At 40.7% G+C, this 27,534-nt stretch overlaps 1 protein-coding gene across 2 annotated transcripts in view; it reads right to left on the minus strand.

Annotated features, from left to right (window-relative positions):
- Positions 1–27,178, minus strand: part of ZDHHC2 (zinc finger DHHC-type palmitoyltransferase 2) — a 76,433-nt gene extending 49,255 nt beyond the window's left edge. Inside the window, exon 1 of one of the 2 annotated variants that reach the window (XM_055287188.2) lies at positions 26,679–27,178. In XM_055287188.2, the coding sequence (XP_055143163.1) occupies positions 26,679–26,808 (130 nt within the window). In that variant the 5' untranslated portion in view covers positions 26,809–27,178. The remainder of the gene's footprint in view (positions 1–26,678) is intronic. The other variant, XM_063613262.1, reaches the window with a different exon arrangement.
- Between the last annotated feature and the right edge of the window lie 356 nt (positions 27,179–27,534).

The following is a 27,534-nucleotide window of genomic DNA, read 5'->3' on the forward strand; positions in this document are numbered from 1 at the left end:
CTGGAATGAAATGTGCTGCCTTCTGAAGGCTGGAACCAGAAGGTAGTGTGAGAAGTTTTTAAGATTGCTCAGTCTAACCAATCTCCTGCCCAAGAGAGCTACCGAATATAAGTTCAGGCATTTCTAGAGCTAGCAGAAGCCTGTAGTTTTTTGGAGGGAAGCCCGTTCCATTGTTGGATTGCCCTAAGAATAAGAAAATTTATCCTTCCAGGGTGCTGAAATTTGCTGCTTTGTGACTTTTACCTGTGATATCGAGGCTTCCAAACCATAGCAATGAGCAGAAGATCTAAATGACAGATCTTCACATATTTGGCGTTATAGTGTCCCCCTTAAATGTTCTAGTTTACACCAAGTAATATATGGTTTCCAGATCTCTTACCAACCTAGACGTGGCATCTGTACATGCTTCCTAGGTTCTCCACTCCTTTTAACATTTCTGATCTCCAGAATGAGACAGGCAGGCGTGGATGACCTTTGATTTACGAATGGCCAGTTCTACAAGTCCGCTTGTAAGTCAGAGGCTAGTCAGAGTTTGCTTTCTCATAGAATCCCTGAAGCGGCTCATCTGAGGGCACAGGAAAGGCTTGAGGCAAGCCTGTTTTTTAATATCTCAACCTACCGCCACAGGTATGCATTTTCTCTAGACACTGACTACACCCTGTCTTCAAAAGTGCTCCAAAATTGACAACTCTTTTCTGGATCAAAATTTCCAATCCTTCAGTGGAGCTAATCTAAGGAAAGGAAAAGCAATTTGACTCCATTTGTGCATTTATATATGAATGACCCTTACTGACCATTCCAGAGGTGCTGGTGCTTGCATAAAAATGTGTTTGCTACTCCACTGACTCGAGTTGAGAGAACTGAAAACTGTAAAACAAAATGACATTTTAAAAAAGGTGTAGTTAGGGGCTGGGCATGGTGGCTCACACCTGTAATCCCAGCATTGTGGGAGGCCAAGGCCGGTGGATCACCTGAGGTCAAGAGTTCAAGACCAGCCTGGTCAACATGGCAAAACCCCGTCTCTACTAAAAATACAAAAAATTAGTCAGGTGTGGTGACGTGCACCTGTAATCCCAGCTACTTGGAGGCTGAGGCAGGAGAATCGCTTGAACCCGGGAGGCAGAGGTTGCAGTGAGCCAACATCGCGCCAGAGCACTCCAGCCTGGGCAACAGAGTGAGACTCTATCTCAAAAACAACAGCAAGAAAAAAGGTGTAGTTGGTGCGAGTTGCTATCTTTTTGACCCAGACCACTACTCTATAAGCCTGATACGCAAAGACTTCGTTTTTAAAGCTATTATTATTATTATTATTTTTGCCATTCACAGCTTGCTTTTCCCTAAATGTAATTCAAAATCCACAAATGTTCTATTTTTTAAACAGTACACAACTTACACAAATTCATCCTTACAGTAAATAACTGTGTACCATTTGTAGAATGAAACGGAACAGTTCAAAAGGCTGTATCCAATTACACTTTCGCCAAGATTATGAGCCTGTTCAATTTCCTGTAAACATAAGTCTGTTTAATTTTTGTCAACATCATAGGCCTAAACAAAAATCATGATTTTAGCATTCATTTCCCTTATTATTAGTGCAGTTTGGCATTATTTTTAAAATACTATGATTGGGATTTCCTTTCTCTTTTAAAGTGAAAGATTATTTTTCTATTGGCCTACTTAGTTATTGAGAGCCTTTTATACATTCTGGGCAGAAATCTCGTATCTGTTATATATATATATATTGCAAATAAAGTTGCATATAGCTATTTTAAATGATTTAATAAATACTAGCAACATTTTTATCACTTGCCACTGATTAAGTAACATTATCAAAGTTTGCAAATTAACTTATTTCATTAACAGATACACGGACTATACAAGGTTTTTCTTTGTGATACTCAGGAAATGAATGTTCTCTCAACCATGTTTACTTAATTAGTAAATCAGTGATTTACCTTGTAATTTTCAGTTTAATGGCAGAGTTGTCAAGTTCAAAGTTTCCTTTCTCACAGTGTAAAAACACATAAAATACAAAGTTATTGTCAAATGCAAATATTTTTGCTCAAAAGTAACTGTTTAAGAAAAGATTGCTCAAATTTAGCCTCAAACACTTTTCTAATACATATGTATATAAAGATAATATATGAAAAATAGAGACTCATTTTTGAAATAATATAGATGGTAATCAAATATAATTTGACTATTTATAATCATGCAAAGACTAAATAGCAATACTTAACATCATTGGGACAGGTCTTCCAAAAATAACTATTGGTTTTAATGTGGATTTTGAGTTTCAATCCAGGATTATTTAATTTTCTTACTTCACAGACAGAATTTCAGTTTGGTTGATTTAACAATGATGCTGATACCTATTCTCCAATTTTACCATAGAGAAATTTCAAGTGTTGTAGAGCCTTCTTTATCCCATTTCCTTTAAACCAGTATTGAGATAAATTAATAGTTATTTCAATTTTGCCAAACTGAGGTTCACTCAGTTTTTACTAAAGCAAATGAGCTTTATTCTCAAAGTCACAATGAGTAGCACATTAATTCTATCTTAGAAATTCTTTTATTTTCAATTTAAACATTTCTTGTATGTGACAAAAATGTTACAACTTCGAGCTCTGCTGGATCATATTAAAATTAATTCCTCATTAAAGTACAAGAGCTGGCACACAGCATCTGCCCCATTAATGTTTATTGAGTAAGAGACTGACTTAGACAAACAGACCATGACAACTAATTTGAATCACATAAAACTGGTATATCAAAGTGGACATATGAGAAGTGTTCATTTTTCTTTTGTGGGCATGAAAAACTCAAGAGAAAAGTTATTTCTATTACCATGTTAGCTTAGCACACCGTAGGACTCAACTCACAGTTGACAAAAGCGAAAGTAATCTCTTCTGTGAGGTGAAGAAACCACTTCTCTAAAGAGAGGAGAGAGGGAGAAGACAAAATGGTTCCTGTTCCTTTAAAAAGGAAAAGGTTGAGGGAGATACTGGCTTCACCTAGACTTCAAGCAACTTTGAAAACAGACAGGGGCTGTAAGTTTACAGGGTTCCCTCCACCCCCCACCTTGGTTTTGGTTCTTCCTTAGTATTGTACCTTTTTACAGTTGAATTTGTCAAAATGGAAAAGAGATTATTACTAAGCATAATAGCACCAAGGAGCAACAGCTGGGGATAAAGAAGGCAAGGTTCCAATCCTGCCTCCACCACTTGCTCGCTTACACAAGCTATCCCACTTAGTCCACGACAAAATGAGGGTGATGGCCGCAGCAACAGCATTAGGGCTGTAGTGACAACTCAAAGGGAAAAGAAAAGAATGTACTTAACATAGAGCCTTGAGTAGAGTAAGTCCCATGAATGTACAATTATAATATATAATCTTTCACTTTGATAATATTAACTGTAATGTATAACATACAGGAAAGGGGGCTAAAAACTGAAGACAAATTACAAAGAGAAAAGTAATATTTGTATAGGCTCCTGAAAGACATAAATGCAAAATGTTGAATAAAAACAGACCCGGTGAGTGAAAATAAAAGGTGAAAAATGATGTAAATCTGAATTATCTTAAGTCAACTGCCTTTTTAAATGGATGTGTCATTTCAGAAACTTGTTTAAACCAAAAAGGTGGTCTTCGTTCTCAACACAGAGTAACGATGAGATGTTAAAACTTCGATCCTGATGTGCCAGTTAGTTCTCTTGAGAACTTAAATGTGAAAGAATCTATTTTGGATAGGCACTGTTTAACTTAATGAATAAAAAAATTACTTTAAAAAAAAAAATAAAGACCAAAATCTTATATCCACCCCAAAGAAGTTAGGTGAAGTTTATTCCTGGGAATTAAGAGAATTGCTATTATTACACTAAAATATTTACCAATCCTACATCTGGTGGATGGTACCATTCATACCATCTAAATACACACAATAGTAACTCTGTGTATCACAATTTTAATTTTAATTTCAAACACTTATTTGCCTAATTTTATCTTGGATTAGCCTAATTTCTTTTTGGTCCATGCCCTACAATGATAATATTTTGATTTGGCAATTTCTAATCTTCCAATATACCTCCAAAACTTCAAGTTTCTCTGTGATTAATTGTGGGAATTGCAGCACTTTCTTGGCCTCAGATGGTATATACGAAGAGAGAAAGTGAAAAAGGTAATTTACTAGTATAATTACCAAGAACGTTCCTGTTTGCTAAAAGTAAAATTATGGCCTTCAGGAATTACATTTTGGGCTGGGCGGCCCACACATGTAATCCCAGCACTTCGGGAGGCCAAAGTGGGAGGATCACTTAAGGCCAAGAGTTAGAGATCAGCCTGGACAACACATTGAGACTATGTCCCTACAAAAAAAATTTTTTTTTAATTAGCTGGGTATGGTAGCACTGCCTGTGGTCCCAGCTACTTGGGAGACGGGGGGAAGGAGAACTGATTGAGCCCAGTAGTTCAAGGCTGCAGTAAGCTATGATCACATCACTGTACTCCACCCTGTGCTGTAGAGTGAGACCTGTCTCTTAAAACAAAAAAGAAGAAGAAATAAAGGAAAGAAAAAAAAGAAATTCATCTTAAAATCTAGAACCATCATTGATACTACAAAGCTTGTAGTTTGGGTCACCAGTAGTATTATCTGGCTGTGCTTTATGCTCACCCTCTCCACCGCCACTAATCATTCCTATAAGAAACAGAGAAGAGCCAGACACAGCAGGTCAAACCTCTAATCCCAGCACTTTGGGAGGCCAAGGTGAGAGCATAGTTTGAGGCAAGGAGTTTGAGATTGGCCTAGGCAACATAGTGAGACAACATCTCTACAAAAAAATTTAAAAATTAGCCAGGCATAGTGGTGCCCACCCCCGGTCCCAGCTACTTGGGAGGCTGAGGTGGGAAGATCACTTGAGCCCAGGAAGTTGAGGCTGCAGCGAGCTGTGATCCTGCCACTGCATTCAAGCCTGGGCAACAGACCGTGATCCTGTCTCAAAAAATGAGAGAAAGAAACAGAGCAGGACACCGATAAAAAGACTGAACTAATTAGTCCTCAGTTTAGAATTGGTAAGACTGATAAGAGTGATAGTTTTTTGTTACAGCATTAATTGTTCTTTAAGACATCCCTATGTAAAAATAAAACAGGTAAAATAGAAGTTAAAGAGTGAGACTGTCAAAGTAATAACCCATAATATAGAAAAGGATGACAAACTGCCCCTTAATCCAACCTGGCTTGAATGAAACATCCTTTCAAATGTATACTTCCCTTATCTCTTTTGACTGAACTACCAAGCAATCATTTAATCCTAGAACCCTTGGTCCAAATACAGCTAGATGCCTGTTTCTATAAATAAAGTTTTGTTGAAACATGTATGCATCCATTCACTTACATGGTTACTTATGTGCTACAATGACAGAATTAGGTAGCTGAGACAGGGAAAGTATGGACTGCAAAGCCTAAAATATTTACTGTCTAGCTTTTTATGAAGGAAGTATTCCAGACCTAGGTATTAGTAAGGGTTCTCCACAGAAAATGATTTAATAGGATGTGTGTGTATGTGTATATATATACTATAACAGAATTGATTTAGTCTACAATGATTTAAATTCAACCTTGATTAAAAGCAGGGGATTATCTCAAAGGTTATTCCACTCATATATTTTTTACCAATTGATTATTTAATAATTGGCTTTGGTGATTATTATTAAAGTGTTACAGTCCTAAATGGTATCTACTGAGATACAGCAGCCTAGTAAACTGATGGTAACTTAAATCTAGTTGAACTTTTAGTCATAAATACATCCAAAATTCAAGGTTTCAGATACTTACATGGCTACTTGTCTGCTACTACGCCTTCATAATAGACAAAAAATGTACTCCCCTTTTTGAATTAGCAAAGAACAGTAAAGTGTTTCTAAAACAATGTGATACGGGGGTGTTTTATTGCAAATGTATATTGCTGTGATTTTAACATTTATTTTCTTAATCTGAATTTTTTCTTGTCTTCAAATTCAATGTCACTCCTTTGGAGAAATAATTTACCTTTATCGCTCATACACAGTAACTTTTCAATATAAAACCACTATGCAATTTCCAGCCTAGCCTCAGACATCTGATAATGAAGAATATTGCCCCCCCCACACACACAAACACACACACCCCAAAACAGAGACTTGGTCCTAATGAATGAATCTTAAGGATAATTTTATAGCCAAGCTCTACATTTTTTTCTGTTTATCTTTAACTCATTTATTGAGAAACATTAACTGACTATACTGTTCTTACACTGTTGAGAACAAAATGGTAAATAAGACTCTACCTCTGTGCTGAAGCTTAGCGTTTATGATATCATTTCAGCTAGAAGTAATAACTAACTGAAATAACAAGGATGTAGTTATGAAAACATTTTCAGTTAATTCACAGAAGTAGCTCACAATCAAAAGATTATGACAAAAATACTTTATGCTTTAATATCTTTATAATATGCTTTAACATCTCCTGTCCCAACAAAATCTGTCCCTTGACTTCATGTCTCTGCCATCCCACTTTCTGGCCTTTTCACAGGAAAATTTAACAATCATCCAAAATCACTCTCTCTACCCCCAACCTCCTTTTACCTCCTCCTCCAGCTCCAGTTGGTCTAATTCCCCAGGATTCCACTGCAATCACCTGTGTCAAGGTCACCACCACCCTCCCTAAGCTAATTTTCTGAACTCAAATTACTCTAACAGAATTAATGATGCTCTTCTTTTGGAAACAGTCTGTCAAATTCATAGTGAATTCTTTGACAAAATTGGCCAGAAGAACCCCTTGAAGCCAAATCCTTTGTCCTTTTAGTTACTTTCCAAAAATCTCTGGTTCATTTTTAGTGTATTAGAGGTCAAAATTGACACTGCTTCCGGATCTTATTTAATGACATGCAAGAAAAGTATGTTATTCACGTTAACATTTTCAGTTCAATTGCAACGGTACCCTTTTCTTCCTAATACGTTTTTGAATTTATTTTCTTTATAACCTATCTACTTATATATTTTTATATATTATATTTTTATTATACTTTAAGTCAAACTGTTTCTTTTTTTCTTTGTTGTCCTCATATGTCATTGTGATTTTACTGATAACTCAAAACGCCTGCCTTTCTCTCCAAACTCACCTCACAAGTCTTTCCTCTTGTGCATGATGCTTCTGTCACTCTGGGCTTTCTTGTATCTTAACCAAGCTAACATTGTACCCTCCCTTGATCCTCTGCACTGGCAGTGAACTGGGTGGTAGGAGACCCGGACTCCAGGCCAATCCTGCCAATATGTGTGATCTTGATCACGGCACTCAGCTGAGCGCCGCTTTAATTTTATTGTTTAAACTAAAATTTGCACTTTATCTTGAAGGTTTCTCTGGCTATAAAATTATCTTAAATCCTACCCTGATGTATTCTCGGGGAAAAAATCTTAACTTTTAAAGACCTAAGGCAAAAGCCATTCTAACAACAAACTGATCAGTAAATTAGCAGGAACTGCTTTGTCAAGGACAGATAAGCAGCTTCAAAATAGAAGCAAAGGTTAACAGTAAGTCTTCGACGGTGCAAAACTTGAATTCCAAACACATGGTTTTCAGTTTCTACTTTCTCAGTTAGCATACAAGCCACTCCTGATATTCCTAATAGTTTAACTACAAACACGGGGCAAGGCAATCGACTACCTCAATGGATCCCCACACAATTCCTTGAAAATTCATTTTGCAATAAGAAAACCATGATCTCATTTAAAAGGCAATTCAGTGATAACATCTCACTAAGAACCCTCCCAAGGCTTTGCACTCAATTTACAGTAAAATAAAGTCCAATCTCTTTACTTCAGCCTCAGTGGTCAAGCATGATCTGGCACTTCCTCCCTGTCCTCCAAGACCATTTCTGGTCACTAGTCCCTTTGCTCACTAAGCTGCAGCCACACTGAGCTCCTGTTTCAAAAACACAGCAAACCTTAGTGTCTTTGCCCAGTCTGAAAAGCTCCACACCTGACTCCACGCCTGGCTCCTTCTTTATCATCCTTCAGGTTGCAGTTTAAATACCAGCTTTTCCTGTCTAGTTAGACCCTGCAATCACTATGGCAATACATTGTCTCTTAGCATCTCACACAACCTGTATTTTCATTTATTTGTGTCTTTTCCCTGACTCTCACTGAGGTTTAAATCCTGTCTGATGTTTTACCTTGAACAAGTTATTTAGACTCTCTGAACATTATCTCAATGTTTATCTCACCAAGCTCTTTTGAGAATTAAACTAGAAGGTAAAAGCACCTAGAATAGAATTTGGCGCATTATTAAGGTCTGTTCATCAAATATGGAGGATAAATTCATCACCAAACTGTGACATGTTAAGAGTAGGAGTTTCCTAAAGTTTAGTGCTAACGGTTTATTAACAATCTAGGGGAAGAAGTACATACTGAATAATTAGCACGTAGTAATGCTAAAATTTTCTGTAGCGTGAAATGGCAAGTTGTTAGGAATAAACTGCTGGAAGGCCTTTTAAGCGTGAATAAGCAGAAAAATGCAAATAAATTACAATGTGGGTGAATTAGTAGAATGAGGAAAAAACTAAACCAGTAAATTTTTAAACTTTTGCCCTACCTCTCCCAGAGCTCCTTTCCTGTCAACCCCACCCACACTTGCAACCCACTACACCCTGTCCAGATTCTAACAGGGCCTGGCATGCATTGTTCCTGCGCCAGTGCCCTATGGAGTGTGATGATTTCCCCAGCCTCTACCTCAGAACACATATCTAAATAGCTATACTGAGCTAAACCATGTGCTAGAAATTATCAAAGAACTATGGAAAATGGCCGAGAAATTACTGGCAACCTTTTCCTGAGGAACAGCACAACGTGGCTCGGTGTGGTGGCTCACAGCTGTAATCCCAGTACTTTGGGAGGCTAAGGCAGTTGGATCACTTCAGCCCAGGAGTTTGAGATCTGCCTCGGCAACATGGTGAAACTCTGTCTTCACCAAAACAAACAAACAAACAAAAAACTCCACAATTAGCTGGGTGTGGTGGCGTACCCCTGTGGTGCCAGCTGGTCAGGAGGCTGAGGTGGGAGGATCCCTTGAGGCCAGGAGGCAGAGGCTCCAGTGAGCTGAGATAGTGCCATTGCACTCCAGCCTGGGCAACAGAACCAGACTTTCTCAAAAAAAAAAAAAAAAAAAAAGAATAGCACAATGCCAAAACCAAAAATGAATAATACTAAGTCATGTCATAAAAACCAAGATATGGGAAGTTTCTTAAGGGTAGGTTATGACACAAAAGATTTGCTTTCTGTGGTTTGGCCTCTAGATAAGCCATCAAAAGCTTCTGCATAACACTATTAACAATATAACAAAAACTAGTGACTGTGTGTTAAGGGAAGCCTACTGAGTGCAACATCCAAACACATCTCCCTTCCAGCACAGTAGACCCAAGGCTGCCCTGATTTTCCTCCCTTACCTGCTCGGCTATGAGATCAGGTGTTCATCGCATTTCAAGCCGTCAGTGATAATACCTGTGTTTGCTACAACTGTCATAACAAAGTATCACAGACTATGTGCCTTAAATAGAAATCTATGTTCTCACATTTCTGGACTTTAGAAGACGGAGATAAAAAAAATTTTTTTAAATTATAAATTAGCAGGGCATGGTGGCATGCACCTGTGGTCCCAGCTACTCAGCAGGCTGAGGCAGAAAGATTGATTAAATCTGGGTGGTCAAGGCAGCATGAGCTGTGATTAGCCACTGCATTCCAGCTTGGGAGACAGAGCAAGACCCTGTTTAAAAAAAAAAAAAAGAAGAAGAAAAAGAATTGAGCACAAATTGAGGTGTCGGCAGGGTTGGTCTCTTCCTAGGTGTCTCTCCTTTGCTTGCAATGACCACTTACTCTCTGTATGTTCACATCATTTTCCCTCGATGCCTCTCTGTATCCAAATTTCTTCTTTTAAGGATGGCAAGTCACGTTGGATAAGGGATTACTCTGATGACTTCGTTTTAACTTAATTATTTATTTAAAGACCCTTTCTCCAAATAAATTCTGAAGTCCTGGAGTTCAGGACTTTCACCTAAGAATTCTGGAGGAACAGAATATAGCTTGCAGCATCCTCCAAAATCAGACTGCAGCTTTACGGGAGCATTGGTTGAATGCTGTCTATGCCAGGAATTTGTGCTCAATTCTTTTTCTTTTCTTTTTTTTTTTTTAAAGACAGGGTCTTGCTCTGTCTCCCAAGCTGGAATGCAGTGCTGCAATCACAGCTCATGCTGCCTCGACCACCCAGATTTAATCAATCTTTCTGCCTCAGCCTCCTGAGTAGCTGGGACCACAGGTGCATGCCACCATGCCCTGCTAATTTATAATTTTATTTTATTTTATTTTGTAGCGATAGGGTCTCCCTTTGTTGTCCAGGCTATTCTTGAACCTCTGGGCTCAAATGATTCTCCTGCTTCAGCCTCCCAAAGTGCTCGGATGACAGGCATGAGCCACCACACCCGGCCTTGTGCTCAATTCTTTGAATGTTGATCTCATTTAAACCTTACAACAATCTGTGAGGTTGGTATTATTATCATTTCAAATGCTGAGAAAACATTCTCACAGAGATATAACTTCTAACGTCATCCAAGTCATGATGGGATCTACATATGTCCTGTCTGGCCCCAAAACTCATGCAAGGATTCTGTGTGGCCTCCCAGGATCTGTGACATCGGATGCCTCGCAGCCACTGGGCTGCTTTGTCCTGGGCAGCCATTCTCTTCCTTGCTTGCTCTCAGTTCTTGGTCTGTGTTTGATACTCTTGCCACTCCCTGTTACTTCTGATCTGGGTCACTCTAGAAAGTAGGGTTTAAAATGTCCTCTTCTTGTCACCCTTGCTCCACCAACCAACTTAAAACCTCTGCAAACAGATAATTTTACAAACTTTGGACACAAAAAATTCAAATATTTGGCCATTTTTCAGGGCAGTACCTGAATATGGACTTTCCTAACAATCCCACTTCAAGAACTTGGGGAGGAACGGGGCTCTGGGTTCCTAGAGCAACAGTAAAATGGTGATACTAGAAACAGTAAGAGATGGGACAGGCTTCGTGACCTCCATCCTCAGCAGAAGAAAGGAGGAATGATAATCACTCCGGTTTGTACTACACAGGCACACTCCTAAAACACATTTCTCACATGTAGACACTGACATTAAGAGAGACAGAATATGGATCTGTCCTGGTTGGTAGTTCTTAATCCTTACATTTATAAAAGTCTCCAGGTTATAAGTGTTTCTCTTCTCATCCACTCAGCAACATCATTTCTTTATTATTATAATTTACTGCATTAAGAAGACTTCAGATCTACTCTCTGAAATAATTGTAAGTGCGTAACACCGTATTGTTGAGTATAGGCACAAGGATGTAGAGCCGATCTCCAGAACTTATTCATCTAACATAACTGAAACTTTATACCTACTGAACTGCAGCCCACCCCCCATCTCCTTCTCCCCCCAGCCCTTGGTAACCACCAAACGGTCTCTGTTTCTTTTAGTTGACTATTTTAGATACCTCATACAAGCTGAAGAATGCAGTATCTGTCCTTCTGTGACTGGCTTTTTCTCATTTAGCCCAATGTCTTCCAGGTTCATCCATGTTGTTCCATGTGGTGGAATTCAACATCATTTCTGTAGCAATTTGACGACCAAATCATTGCTCTAAATAGCTAAGCAGCTCTACTCGACAGAAACAGATGGTGTACAATCTAACTTATCTAATTGAAGGCTGGGTAAACATTCACTGAATGTTTGTATTTAAATCATTAGGAATGTGTGGGTCTTTCAATCTATCAGTTCTGAAAAAGGAATAAAGACGTCACCTCATAATGACGGCCCTGAAAAACTCACTGCCACTTTCATCTTGGCAAAGGGAAGGACAATTTCTGTATCACTGACTGCACTAAGCAATGTAGATAAATAAGGAAATCTGATCTCAGGGCTGGCCCCCTGATCTTAGTGTCCTCATTTCAAAGCTTACTCGATGGAATCCTATAATCCCTGTCTCAAATTAAAATAGAATAGGCTCCCAGTGCCAGCAAGTTGCGCAGATTTGAGGGCAGGTGTAAGTTTACCTCTCCTGCTCAGATAAAGTTGTATGGGTCCTTCCTTTTCTACACATGGCTACAACTCAACTCCAAGTTCCTATAATCACTGAATCTTTTCAGCCCCACCCCCTTCCTTTCCAATTCCAGATGCCCTTCTTGAGGAAAGACCAGAGAGGCCATGACTGACTCCGTAGAACCATGTAAATCTATGGTGGATGCTACACCCTCAACACAGATCTGCCTGCTTCCCACACAATGGCTGTTTACGATCAAGGGAAATGTCAACTAGGGATTTATGTCCTGAAATACTGCCGTTATTAGTCAGAACCAAAATTTTAGAATTAGAAGCGCCTCAATGATTATTTTGCCCAATGTAACACTCAACTTTCTCATATATGTGTGGATGTATTTATTTATTGGCAGCATGCAAAAAGTCCCACACGTACATTGGTTATTTCGCCACTTAAAAAACATATACAATCAAGTCAAAACAATTTTTGTAGAGTATTTTTTAATGTCCTTACATCAGTTTCTTATTATCTGGTATACTCAGAATTATCATAGAGGACAATGTTGAGAGTTCCTTATTTTTCATGACCAAACGTTACTAGCTATTTGATATATTAAGCAGAAAAACCAATGCATCTTTTCTGCATCTCCAAGGAAACAGGCAACATTCTAAAACCATCTAGCAGGGTTAGCAGCTATATGTTGAGTACTATACGACCTGAGTACACACACACATAACACATTTAAAAATTAATCCAATTATTTCTAGGTTCATAAAATTATTTGACTCTTATTATGAGTACAACTCTCCAGAGAAAGAAACTATATAAGGATGTAATTCCGACCTTTGTGTTTATGAGCTCATTGGAATAAAATTTACAGTGGCACACTTGAAGAGATGAATTCAAAGATTTAAACCAATATTAGCACCAGCAGTAATTGCTGCATGATAGCACTGGGTCACAATATCTATTAAAACATTCTAGAGTATCCAGCTATTCACCAGCTCACCCTTCAGTATTGGGTCATTGAGAAGCACTATTTTCTTCTGTAACTTCACTGTCACATATTCACAAAGTAAACATACACAATCCTTCTTTGATCCCAGCTGGAATTATACAATGCCTTTCTCTTCTTACTTGCAGCAAATCATACTCTTGTGCAACACTGCATTCACCTACAGCACTAGCCCAATCTCTCTGACAGCAATAGCTGAAACAGTATGTATATTCAGTCACAGCCAAAATAAATTTGACATTGTCATTATCTGACCACCCACAGTTGAAAGATTTCCACAACTACTGCTTAAAGACACAACATATTGTAATAGTGTAATATTATACAAGTACCACCTGTTTATATACATGTATTCATTAATGTGAGAACTTCTAAAAAAGATTATGCAAGGAATTGAAGAATCCAGTCATCAATATTTGGAATAAGTCTCTTCCTCTGCTCAATGTGTAAACTGCATCTCAGGTTTCCTGCCTATATCTCTCCCCTAGTTTTATGTATGGATTTATGCTTTCTCTTACTAAAATCATTTCACTTACTCTGGATCTTTGGGCAAAACAAAAACCTTGCTCTTCATTTATAAATCATGTTCAGTCCCTGTGCTGTGGATCAGAATCTAGTTCATGATTAACACCATGCATTCACATGTATTCAGGCGATATTTACCCCTCCTCCTCAACCGCTCCTGTTTACCAGTTTGCGTACCACTTCCACCTGATAATATGTTCTTTCAAGATTAAATTTCCATCTGTCATTTCTGTGCTCTGGACACTCTAGCTACTTAAAAACTGTTGTTAAATTCCTGCCTATATACAGTAAGCTAGAGGCTCTTGAGTTTTCTGTCCTGGGTGTGCCCGATGACCAGCACTCTCATAAGGAACACACTACCCAGTAATAAAGGCCACCATATGGGCAAAATGGGATTCTTCACAATCCCCTGCCCATCAGCTTTTCTGCTGAACCATGAAAGGGCAAGATGGTAAAAAAAAAAAAAAAAAAATTGCTGCAGTGACATTGATACATCTCATGGATACCTCTAAAGACCTTCAAATTTGGACATGTTGGCCGGGCGCGGTGGCTCACGCTTGTAATCCCAGCACTTTGGGAGTCCGAGGCGGGCGGATCACAAGGTCAGGAGATCGAGACCACGGTGAAACCCCGTCTCCACTAAAAATATAAAAAAATTTAGCCGGGCATGGTGGCGGGCGCCTGTAGTCCCAGCTACTCAGAGAGGCTGAGGCAGGAGAATGGCGTGAACCCGGGAGGCGGAGCTTGCAATGAGCCGAGATTGCGCCACTGCACTCCAGCCTGGGGGACAGAGCAAGAGTCCGTCTCAAAAAAAAAAAAAAAAAAAAAATTTGGACATGTTTACGACGGCATATAGGCTTCTCTGGTTGACACTTCCATCAAAAATCACCTGCTGCAGAAAAACTGTATGGTGTCCTCAAAAAATTAAACACAGAATTACCATATGACTGACCAATTCCACTCCTAGGTATCTACCAAAAGAATTTAAAGCAGGGACTCAAACAGGTATTTCTATATACTGTCCATAGCAGCATTATTCACAATAATGCACAAAAAGGTAGAAACAACTCAAACCTCCATTAATGAATAAACAATATGTGATATACACATACCATGAAATATTATTAAGCCTTTGAAAAAATGAAATTCTGACATGCTACAACACGGGTGTACCTTGAAGATATTATATAAGTGAAATAAACCAGACTCAAAAGGACAAATATTGTATGATTCCACTCATAGGAGCTACCTGGAACAGTCAGACTCATGGAGGCAGAAAGTAGAATGGTGGCTGCCAGGGGGTGGGGGAGGGAAGAATGAGGGTTAGTGTTAACTGGAAGAATGAAGGTTAGTGTTAACCGCACAGCGATGCAGTTTGGGAAGATGACAAAGTTGGAAAACGGAAGGTAGTGACGATTGCACACCATTTTGAATGTACTTAATGACACTAACCTGTACACTTAAAAATGGTTAAAATGGAAAATTTTTATGTTATCAATATTTTACCACAATAAAAAATAAAAAAAAATCTGTTCTAGGGCTTATTCTCAAACCACAAATTAAGTTAAAAATCAGCATTGGCAAAAGTTTTCTTACCTCTGGTCATTTCCATGCTGAAAAGTTTTCACTGTTGTTTAATATCCCAAAAAAGTAACCCCAGAAGTGATAAGCAGAGAAAAACAAAGCTTTGTTGAGCTGTATATGCCTAGCTTGGCATTTCCACATGCTAAGTGGCTCATTCATGAGTCTCCCCAGATTCTCAGTGCTTGAGATTCAAAAGAATGCTGAGCCAAAATTCCGGTCTTCCTTGACCGTTTTCAGTCAGTAGGAAATAGATGAAAGTGAATGTAAAATCCTCAAACTCCAAGGGTCTTGGATAGTAGCTTGAAACACGTATCTATCTCAGATTTACCACCTTAAATCAGAGTTAAATTATATTCAGTATACTCTAAGAGGGATGGGACAAGGAAAAAGAAAATTGAAAGATATGTTAGAACGTCTTTTTAAATCTAAAAAGTGTAACAGTTTTAGCATATTAAGGGCGGGTTGGGGTTAATTATCTGAAAACTAGTAAAACGGACTGCAGTTATCTCTAGGCAATGCTGTTGGAGTGTTTCCTGCAAATACATTCCACTTATTTTTTTTGTGATTATTTTATAAGTATACTGCGGCAAAAATTTTACATTTTAAATTATTATTTTTATATAGATACATGAGGATATTACTTATTCAATTACACATATAAAGATAATTTATCTTGTAAATTTTCAAGTGAGTTCTATAATTAACTTTATCATCTAAATTCTCATTACAGATAACATTTTAATGTCCAGAAAGAAGAAAAGGTTTTTTATCGTTACATGTGAAACCATAAAAATATTACCAGCTTGTGGCCAGGCGTGGTGGCTTACGCCTACAATCCCAGCACTTTGGGAGGCCGAATCACCTGAGGTCAGGAGTTCAAGACCAGCCTAGCCAACATGGTGAAACCCCGTCTCTACAAAAATGGAAAAATTAGCCAGGCATGATGGCAGGTGCCTGTAATCCCAGCTACTCGAGAGGCTGAGGCGGGAGAATTACTTGAACTTGAGAGGCGGAGGTTGCAGTAAGCCAATATTGTGTCATTGCACTTCAGCCTGGCTACAGAGCAAGACTGTCTCAAAAAAAAAAAAAAAAAAAAAAAATATATATATATATATATCCAGCTTCTTTATAAACATTTGGATGATCAAACAGTAAAAAGCCAAAATACATAATCCCCTCATGTAGGATTCAACATTCTTTGTTGCTTGAGATGTCCACCCTGCTCAGAGGGCTCAAAGTGAACAAATTCAGCTGGCACTCATCTTTTGATTCATCCGACAAACATATGTCCCAAATGTTACTACGTGTTAACCTCTGTGTTAGACACCAGGGCTATAAGGGTGCATAAACCAGACATGGTTACCGCTCATGAAATTTTCTGTAGATTATTTTCAGATAAGAAAAGTTAAGCTTGCCTAAAAGACTAAAATCTTTCTAATTTGGATTGAATTAATTCAGATATCCCAGCAACTCGTACACTGGTATACGAGATTCTTTTTGGTAACCTTGTAAATTACACTGAAAGTCATCAGAGTCAGTAATAAGTTCAAAACAAGGGTTCAATGTGCACATTGTTAAATTCTCAGTCCTCCCCCACTTGATGGGCCAGTACATGTGGCAATGTTGATTCCTCCCTCCTCCTTGATACCCTTTCCTCCCCAGGCTTCAAGACACCACTCTCTCTCAGTTTTCCTCCCCTTCACTGGGCACTCCCTCTCAGTCTTCTTCGCTGGTTCCTACTCATCTCCTGAACTCTCAGTGTTGGTCATCTTTGGTCCATTTCTCTGCTCATTTACATTCTCACATGTGGTAGAACAAATGTATCCAGTGCCAAGTCTTTAAATCCACTTATTGCTGAAGACTCCCGAATTTATTCCCACATTCTATACCTCTCTCCCAAATGCCAACTTCATGTGTGCAACTGCTTACTCAGCATCTCTATTTCATGACAGCATATCCATTCCAGATCTAATGCAACCCTCCACGCCACCTAACTGATGCCTTCTGCATCTCAATTGAACATCCTTTCGGTTGTATGGGTCAAAAACAATGGCATCATTTTTGACTCCTTTCCTTATTACACAACTCAAATCTGTCAGTAAGTTCTACTGTCGCTACTGTAAAAATACATCCAGAATCTGACCACCTCTCACCATTTCCAATGCCCATGCCATGGTTTGACACACCATCATTGCTCACCTGGATTGATGCAGTAGCCTAGGTCCACAGCGGCCAGAAAGATCTTTTCAAATCTAAGTCGCAGCACATCACCTCTATACTCAACAACCTGCAGTGGATTCTCAAGTCACTCCAAGTAAAACCAAGGTCCTCACAGTGGCCTGTGGCCTGAGGCCCTCCATGATCTCTGCTTTCTCCCCACATCTCTGCCCTGTCACCTACTTCCCTTTCCCTTGCTCACTACACTTCAGCCAAAATGACCTCCTTGCTCTTCCTCACACATGCTGGGCTGACCCCTGCCTCTGTGCTTGTAAATCAAACTCCTTTGGCCTGAGATACGTTTCTCCACAATACCCGCATGGTTAAATCTTTCAGCTCCTTCAGTCCTCTGCTTAAATTTCATGAGTTCTTCTCCTTCTCTGGCTACTGCATTTAAAATCGAAACCTTCCTCTGGCATTCTTAGTCCTTCTTGCCCTACTTTTTGCTTTGTGTCATGCCACTGATGATCCTTAACAAATTGTCTAATGTACTTATGTTTTTTATTCATTTTCCTTCCCCCAATCAGAAATGTAAGCTCCAACATCTGTCAATAGATATTTTTTGAACGAATAAATTAAAAGGGTGTCCAATGAATTACGGACGGTTAAAATGCCTTCAGTTCTTGGATTTGCAAAAGGGCAAGTTTATGGGAGGCTATGGTGAATCACTACCCTTCTCCCTCCTTTGAAAGACATACAGTTCTTTGTTTTGTATATCTTAATTTTCAGTAGGTATTCGCCCTGGAATAAGTTGCATTTCATTAAAATATGCTATAATTAAGACCTTGATTAAGTCAAACTGGTCCCTGTCCTATATCTTTTCCCCTTCACTGACCTCTCTGGAGATGCCCTGGCTAATCACTAGTCATAGTTAAGTACATAAATCCCTGACTGCCTTTCTTCCTAAAACAGGTCACATGCAGTTGCCCATTTAGTAGTAAACTTGATCACAAGTTAGCCCCTGGAATTTGGAGCAAGCTTATGACTTTCAGTGTGAGACTCATAATTGAAATCTTTTTCATGCTTGCAGTTGGCCTCAGGTGTCTCTCATTACAGCTCCAGCTCAGCTGTTCTGGAGTGGATTGTCTTTCCCACTAAAATACTTCCAACATGCTGTGTACATTACAAACACAATTCCAAGTCACACCGTTCCTCACATCCCTACAAATCTGGTGAAAAGCCATACTTTGATTCAGCTCTTTGAGAGGACTCACGGGATCCAAAGGGATGAGGGACACAGTTCGGTCTGAATTTTAAGTCACCTTACTCCATATATACTCTTCAAATATGATGAAAATCCACTCGCAGTAAACACAGAGACAGAATTTAATTTTATCTGTACATAAGAAAATAGGTAATCACGACAAAGCCATTCTGCTTTCCCAAATTTCACTGAATTATAATCACATAAAATTTTTGAAACTATATGAACTTACTTTTATAAGGATTATATCTTTTACAACATGATCACGAATATAGACAACTACCTAGAAACTATTTTATTATTTGGATGTTTGGTTTTAAAAGAATTAGAGAAAAAGTTTTCTTTTTTTAAATTGTTTCGTGTATATTTTGCTGATGAACTCCTCTGCACCACTCTGTTCCTCTGGGGTGGCAATGCTAGTGAATAAAAGGTCTAATTAAAGTATGGCAGGAATGCTTAATTGTACACTTCACATGAGGAGAAATTTCAGGATACCAAGAAGAAATACCGGCAAAGGCATAAAACCCAGCCATCTATAAAAGCACTTATTCATTTGCATTTTTAAAATGTAATCCAATCAATAACATATCTAAAATAAAGTGCATATCTAAGTATGCACTTTAGAGTGAAGTGCTAAGACGACAAATGCAGCATATATTTTCGCTTACAAGTATCTCTCAAATAAAAATGGGTTTTATAACACTTCAGGCAACTAATATTTATAACTGAATTTAAAAGTCATAGCCAGATAAAAAGTCAAATTAGGAAAAATGCTACATAAATGATATAAAGTGTGATATTATCATTTTGAAAGGAAAATTCTCAAGCAATCACGTCTGGTTTCTTTACAGCTATCCTATTCTTCTTAAGAAATCAGAGCATCCTACCCAGCACCGCCTCCTCCTACCCCCTGCATTGATAATTTCGCCCTTTTCACTTTTGTCATTTGATTGAAACAACAATCAAGACAATTATAATAAAATTCCCTTAAAGGAATTAGGAAAAAATTTTCAACAATTTTCTAATGGACTATTAAAAACCTCATTCAATTATTTTATGCTTTCATTATAAATTCTCTGTAGTATTTCTAAATGGTAATATGTAATAACAGAATTCCACATAATATTAAAACTGTCTTTCTAATCATCTTTGGAATATTGTTTTCCCAACAGACAGCATTAAGAATCTATGCCATATTCTAACCTGTCATTCTGCAAGTTAGACAAGATAGAATTTCTACACTCATCATGAACAGTGCTGGAATCTCAGGGGACCCATGAATACACCACTTCCTGGAGAAGAGAAGGCTGGGTGATGTGATGCAACTGTCAAAACGCAGTGGTATAAATCAGCAGTATAAATTATGAAATGTAAGTATAGTTCTATTTTTCTGAGAAGGAAAATCACAAATTCTCCATCAAGATAAAACATAAAAATAAATGGAACAAAAAAATCAACGAGGACCATTTCATGGAGAACCCCTCGCCCCCATATATACTCATCTATGGGATACATTTGTCTTTTTTCCCCGCTAGCACGCTTCTCACCGTGGTAACGAAAAAAGATCACACACCTGAGCTCGCTGGACCATGCAGCCTGAGATGTGGGCGCAACCACCTCAGCCCTGCCAGCTGGCCACTGCCCAGGCTGGAACACTGGACCCGCTGTCACCAGGTTGTGGGAGCAGTGGTGGTTCCAGTGCTCTGTGGTGACCGGCTGCCAGGCAGCAGCTCTTTCCAAAGGCCATTCCTCAGGTGCAACGTCGGCTCCACTTCACCCACCTGCCCTTGGTTTCTGTGCATTTCTAAGCTAAGCTCTCCAGGCTCGCCGTGGATTCGGAGAGCTGCATTCATGCCCAGTTTCACCCACCAGGTCACAGGCCCTGGGCAGAGTAAAAGTGGCCTGAGCATTGGGTAAGAAGTGAGGGAGCTAAAACAACCTCCTACTGCATAGCACAGGCAAACACTGCTGCTTATAATCTTACTCTGAGACTACATGAACCACTAAATACATGTGGTAAGATCTGTAACATGACTTAAAATTCATTTCTACTTACATGCTCCCCAAAAGCTCTTTTTACCTGCCTCATTTTTTATCCTTTTCCATTGGCCAGGCAGCCAACTCACATGTCTAGGAGTGAGACGTTTTGCTTTCCATTTCTGCTTTCCTACCACTCTGCTGTGGAAATGGCATCCGGAAAGGTGGCAACTCCTCTCCTCATGCCCAAGCCAGCTAGAAAGCTTTGGTTTTGGGTTTTTTCCCAGAGGCTGTTTTTTTCTTGGCTACTAGGAAAAGATCTCTATTAAGTTATCTTCTAAATCATTTCCGTGGCGGGAAATGCCTGGCAAGTAAATGCTTTTGAATGAACCCTACTCAAGCCCTCAAGAAGTTGCCTTCTTTCTAACCTCATGGAAACACACCTTCTCTAGAGACAATTAATTATTGTGATTTAAGAAACCATCCCATCAGCTTCTGTTTAATTACTGGAAACATGCCTACAAGTACCAATTTAATGGCATGAATGACATTTTCAGTAAGCAATTGCAAGCAAACTTTTCTATAATAAGCCTCAGTTTAAACTGAGGTTTGACCCCAGATCCTGTCCTCTCACTTATTTGCATTATGCGATTGAATAAGACTAAGTAGAAACCACGAGATTAATTCATTCAACATTCATTGCGCATTTGTACATGCTAAGACTGTGCTAACTGCCTGAAATATTTCTCTCTAATAGGGTTTAATAGCAAATAGTAATGCTGCATTGTCCAGCACATCAAAAGGAAGTCTCTGACACACTAAATGGAACCAAAAAAGCATTAAGCAGAGTCTTTTACCCCCCTTCCCGACTTGACCATTTATATTAAAGTAAAATGGCAGCACAGATCAAGAGTTTGGAACATATCATATTTTATACATTTGGATTTTTGATTTGAAGAAATGTTGAGTTTTTATCACCCTATTCACATAAATTCAAATCTTTAAAATATGCCACAATATCAAGAAAAGTCACAGAATTAATATATTTTGAATCATATTGCCAACAACTAATAATTTCTTTTTTTTATTTTTTATTTTTTTGAGACAGGGTCTTGCTCTGTCACCCAGGCTGAAGTGCATTGGTGTGATCTCGGCTCACTGCAGCCTCTGCCTCCCCAGTTCAGGCAATTTCTTCTGCCTTAGCCTACCGAGCAGCTGTGACTACAGGCATGCACCACCACACCTGGCTAATATTTTTATTTTTTTGGTAGAGATGGGGTTTCACTATGTTGGCCAGGCTGGTCTCAAACTCCTGACCTCAAGTGATCCTCCCACGTCAGCCTCCCAAAGTGCTGGGATTACAAGAGTGAGCCACCATGCTGGCCAATAAGTAATCATTTCTAAGGTGATTTAGGCATTAAATGTCTGGCATGCACCAGTTTTCTATGGATGTGCCTTATATTCCACTTAAAACTATTTTAATATTTAAAACAGTTGGCAAAACAAAGTAATGGCAAAAACTGCAATTACTTTTGCATCAACCTAATAGAACATCTGTATTCCCAAGATCTACTGTCTGTTCTTTTTTGTAAGAAATGCTTTATTGTCCTACACAGTTTTTAAAGTAATAGTTTAAGTATCAGGAATATCAAGATATTAATAATATAAAGCAACAGTTTAAATACCAATAACAAGAATACATTTCTTCTTCTGTGTAGCTCAAATTCATTTCCTGGTGGAAAACAATTGAGAGCCCCAGCAGTCTCTATCCTTGAGCCTGCAGTGGCCTTGAATGAATGGTAGGTCACAACTTCACAGAATCCAAGTAGGAGGCTTTATGTATTTTGCTCTTAGGGATGTTTGTTTTCTTGTTTGCTTAAAAGAATGAAAACATGGCTGCGTATCTCTCAAACTGATCCCTAAGTATCATAATCACTGTAGAATAGGCTGCGATCATTGCTGAAGGATATTTAGTAATAAAGACAGCAAAACTGCGAGTAAAACCTCAAGATTCTAGTGGTCTAACTTCCAACATACTCCAAAGCGCAGCAAACTATTGCCCAAGGGCCAAGGTTAGCCAAATATTTTTGTTGAATAAAAGCCACGCCCATTTGTTAAAGTATCTTCTATGGCCGCTCTCTAAGATAGCAGAGTTGAGTGGTTGGAACAGAGACCACATGGCTTGCAAAGCCAAAAATATGTACTATATAGCCCCAAACTACAAAGCCCTTTAAAACTCTGAAATTGTGTAAAGACTGTTGGCTTATTTTCAGAGCTCTGTCAACTCTTTGTAAACAAAATACAGTTAAAAAGAGATGCTGCATAACTTCACTGGGCTAAGAGATTTGCAGAGGGGTTTGCTGGGAAAAGGAGACATCTGGACATCTGCATCACAGCAGCTAAGGTCATAGTTGACACCTCCGCTAGGTAACTCGGAGGAAGAACATTGAACTTGTAGTAACTCTGAAATTTAGTTTAACTCTTTCATTTAAAAATACAGGAGTGGTTAGCCTGGATGACCTTTAAGCTTTTCAAAATTCATGATTGTTTAAAATGATGTAACTAAAACCATAAGCAAATTCAGAACCACACGAGTGTGCAACATCATAAATGTCCCATAGCACCTGCCTAAGGAGCAGGAAAGTAACATACTAAGAAAAATGGGAACTGAACTGGTTACACAAGGGTATGTGGAAGTTTCCTGTACTATCGAAACTTTTCAGTAAATTTGAAATAACGAAAATGGTATGAAATAGTTAAAACAGTTTAAATGTTAGCACTTAAAAGGGGAAACTTCAGTGAACCTTCTTCAACAAGCGAAGTCAACACAGCAGCAGCCATAAGGGATCTGTAAAACATACCTAAACCACGTCGTGTGCTCACTGAATGGAGCATGCCTGAGGCTGCAGACCACCCTCACTCCCTCTCATAGTGCATTCTAAAGTTCCCCTTACAAATGTTACCTTTGAGTTTATCTTACTTGATGGAAACCATCCTAGTATCTAAAGAGAGCAAAGACAGTTAAGACACAAAAGAAGCCAGGAGGGGACAGAGGGACAGGAGGGACAGGGAGAGGGAAAAGGAGTGGTAAGGGAAGGAAAGGATGGAGAGGGAGGAATACGAACAGAAGAGCCTCGTTAATCAACAAACGAGATAAACGTGGTGCAAATGATTAGAAGTATAACTGTCTTCTGTGATCTTTTCTTTGGCAGAATAGGAAGCTGACTTAACCAAAAATACTTGACTCTCACACAATATATGTACATCCCATATATTTTACATATACACATATTCCAAAAAGAGAGGTTATTTTTATAAAATACAAACACTAAGCAAAAATTATGCTAACTGAAAAAGTGCCTAGAGAGCCACATACATCCACGTTGTTAAATATAGAAACTAACTGTAATGAGAATCATTATCTCCAGTTTCCAAGGATACCAGGATAAGCACTACTCCTAAATTGCAGTTCATTCAGCAAAGGGCACAGAATAATTTATATTCAGGGTCATCCCTAGCTGAGAGCAGACGTGGAAGGAGGACCAGGGTAAATCACTTTGTTTCTTCTATTCCATTTGCCACCTGATCCAGTTCCCAGCCCCCGACCCCCACACTCTGGTCCCAACCTTGGCCAATGTTTTATGGAAGAAATTTGGAAAATCTGCTTGTAAATGGCAACTTCCAAGAGCAAAAGAATCTTCAAAAGGCAGGGCAGTCTGAGATGTGATTAATGCTGGGGGTGGGGTGGGGGCTGGTATTTCCATTTGCTTTGTCTGTGAAAAGGAAAGGAGGCTGGTTTTGTGTGTCAGTCACACTAGTCGCCATCTTTCCCAGTGCCTATAAGGAAATTTCAACTTCCCACTCAACCAAGGCTATGCAAAGCTTGCCACTCATAAACTGCTATGGTCTCTAGAATCAAATTCAGCTTCAACTTGTTCTTCCTTCTTAGACTCTAGAATCTAGATCTTTCATAACAATTACTTTTTGTTTCTACAGCAATAAAAATACAAAAGCTACTTTCTGAAAACCTAGGACATATTGCCTCTGAATCATTTATTTGTTTATTCAAGACCACTTACTGTTGCTTTCAATGTGGCAGGCATTGCGCCAGGCCAGGCAGACAGGCATTGCGCCAGGCAGGCAGGGACAAGAAGTGATAGGTAAGGTATCAACAACAGGCCATGCCACTTAGGTAGTTTAAAAAGAGCTATTCTTCCTCTTAGTCAAATCGTCACTTACTAAAATAGTGATGTGGATTTTATGGATACTCTAGATTTGTCTAAACTTACAGCAAGTACATATAAACGTACGATTCAGATATAATAGCAATTTTCCATTTAGTTCCTTCCCCATCACCTGTCTACCCAATGTAATAGTAAGACCTGCCATGTAGCACCTCAGCTAGGAGCAGACATCCTTCTAACGGGCAGAAGAGCTCTCTCTGCCTTCAAATGCTTCCTCTAAACGGACATGAGACACTGTACCAAAATAAGCGTCTTGCCTTAATGTGATAACACAGGAGAATAAGCTATTTTGACAATGAAGGCCTTCTAGGATGTCCCTTCTTTGCAGGTTATATTAATTGATACTGTTCACTGTTTTTAAGAGGACGAAGGAATGAAACACAACAAAGGTTCCCAACAGTTATGTAACATATAGAGTCTATCTCAATAATGCAAGCTATTTTAATATTAACAGTTAATACAAAATTTACCACACGTCTTTTCCTGTATATTTTAGATGACTTGACGACTGCATACCTAAATGCATTCTCATGATGATGCCTGTACAGCCTCATCTTTTCCTAACAACAGAGTCAAGGTTTATTTGGACTATTAAGCTTGTTTCTAAATCCCTTCAAGTAATAATAGCAAATTTTAAAACTATAAGAAATAAAAGTCTCTGTTACCTTAAAACTTACATCAGTGATTATTTTGATGTATTATTATGACACTTTCTCACAAGGGGCAACATTTTGAGGTAAGATGGCTTCAGACAAGATTTTATGTCTGAATCCTGAGGCTTTGAAAATGCTGAGGTTGTGAAGGCTCAATACAATAGACCACGATTTAATCTTTTCCCTTGTCCCACCCAAAGCTAGCGCTTGGTAGGGCAAAAACAGACACTTTGTTAGGTGGAGAACCAAACACAGAAAGCATTCACGAGTCACTGGCAGAAAGGTCATTTTCTGTTTTAACATCTTTTTCTGATAACCCAGATCAGTTTTCATAAAACCCCTGAAGGTAGAAACCAGCTTACATTAAGGGACATCATTGTACTCCATACTTGTGCATAATAATCAACTTTTTAAAAAATTTTAATCTTCAGCGTTACAAGTATCCTACCCACCAATTCAGGCACCTAGAACTCGGACTGGAGCCACTTCGCTCTCTGGATGTAAACACCCCAGACCTCTTTTTCTCTCTCCCTACTGTTCAAACACCTAAATTATGGTTTAGTGTGTTGCACATGTCCTCAAAAATACTTTCTAGTAGCTCACCTCCTCCACATCCTTTTTAACTAGAAAAGTGTCCAACTGGCAATCCTCAAATCATAAAGGCAGCAAAAACGCCCCTGAGCGCTGTCACAAATTTTTAACGAGTGGATTCACGCCAACCAGCAAGAGATCCAGCTCCGCCGCCAAGGCCAGCACCCCCGCGCGGGTCTGGCGCAGCTCGGGGCCGGGCCCAGCTCAGCCCTTCAGCCCCCGGCGCACCTCGCCGGCCTCGGCCTCCCCTCTCCGCAGCAGTCCCGGGGACCGTCCGCCCCTCTAGGGGGTGTGGCCGGGGCGGCGGCGGTGAGCGGAAGGCGGCGGGAGGCTCGGCGGCGTGTGCCAGGCGGAGGCGACACCGTAACCCGAGAGTTGGGAGGGGAGGGCGAGGGGCGTGCGCGTGGAAGAAGCTGCCCCGAGGCTGCTTTCGGCGGCGGAGACGGCGGGACGCGGCAGGTTGGCAGCGACCGGGGCGCATCCGGGGGGCGAGGGCGGAGGCGCGGCTGAGCGTCCCGGGACAGTCGGGGTGGGCTGCGCTGGGGACGCCGCGGCGGGGGGCGCACTCACCTATGCACAACTGGATGGCGTAGGCGTAGTAGGACCAGCCGAGCAGAAGGGTGATGAACACCACCGGGATCCAGTACAGCACCCGCCGGCACCGCCGCCTGGCGCTGCTGCCCGGGCCCAAGGGCGCCATCTTCCAGCCGCATCCACCTGCCCAGCTCCGCCGCCGCCCGCGGGCCTGGCTACGGGGCGGGCTGGGCGCGCCCGGCACCCCTGGCTGGACGGGCTCCTGGGCGGCGGCGGGGTGCGCTGCGGCCACTGCCGCCACCGTGGCGCTAACTCCCCATCCCGCAGCCCCGAGCCGGCGCCGCGGACTCCCGGCTCCTCAGCCTGGCGGAGGCGGAGGCGGCGGCTGCGAGCGGAGGACGAAGAGGCGGAGGGGGGCGGTGAGGCGGCGGCGTCGGGAGGCTGCGGCGTCGGGAGGCTGCGCTCCGCCCCCGCCGTTCCCCGCCGCCCGGCCGCCTCCTCTGGCGTGGTCGGCTGCGCCCTCGGGCGGGCTCTGCGGGGATGCGGGGCCCTCGCTCGGGCCACCTCGGGGGCTCCCACCGTGGCCCCGCCGCCTCCGGCTCGGCCTCTGGATTCCTGGGAGGCGGGGGCTGCTCGGCGCTGGCCCCCGGGGCGGAAGGGGCGGTGGCGGCCCCTCCCTAGGCGCCCGGCACTCGGGGCAGTTCGGTGGCGAGCGCTGCCGCGCTTGGCGCAGAGCGGGGGTCGGAGGCGAGGCCGGCGGAGCAGCTGCTGCGCGCGGGACTCCGCGCCGGCCGCGACCCAGGCACCCTGAGAAAGTCTGCAGCACAGAGGCCCGCGTCCCCGCAGCCCGCGTGGAACCCTCGCGCTTCAACTTGCTGGTCCCTGGGAGCTC

Source organism: Symphalangus syndactylus, chromosome 1 (genome assembly GCF_028878055.3).
Source record: "Symphalangus syndactylus isolate Jambi chromosome 1, NHGRI_mSymSyn1-v2.1_pri, whole genome shotgun sequence".
Classification (NCBI taxonomy): Eukaryota; Metazoa; Chordata; class Mammalia; order Primates; family Hylobatidae; genus Symphalangus; species Symphalangus syndactylus.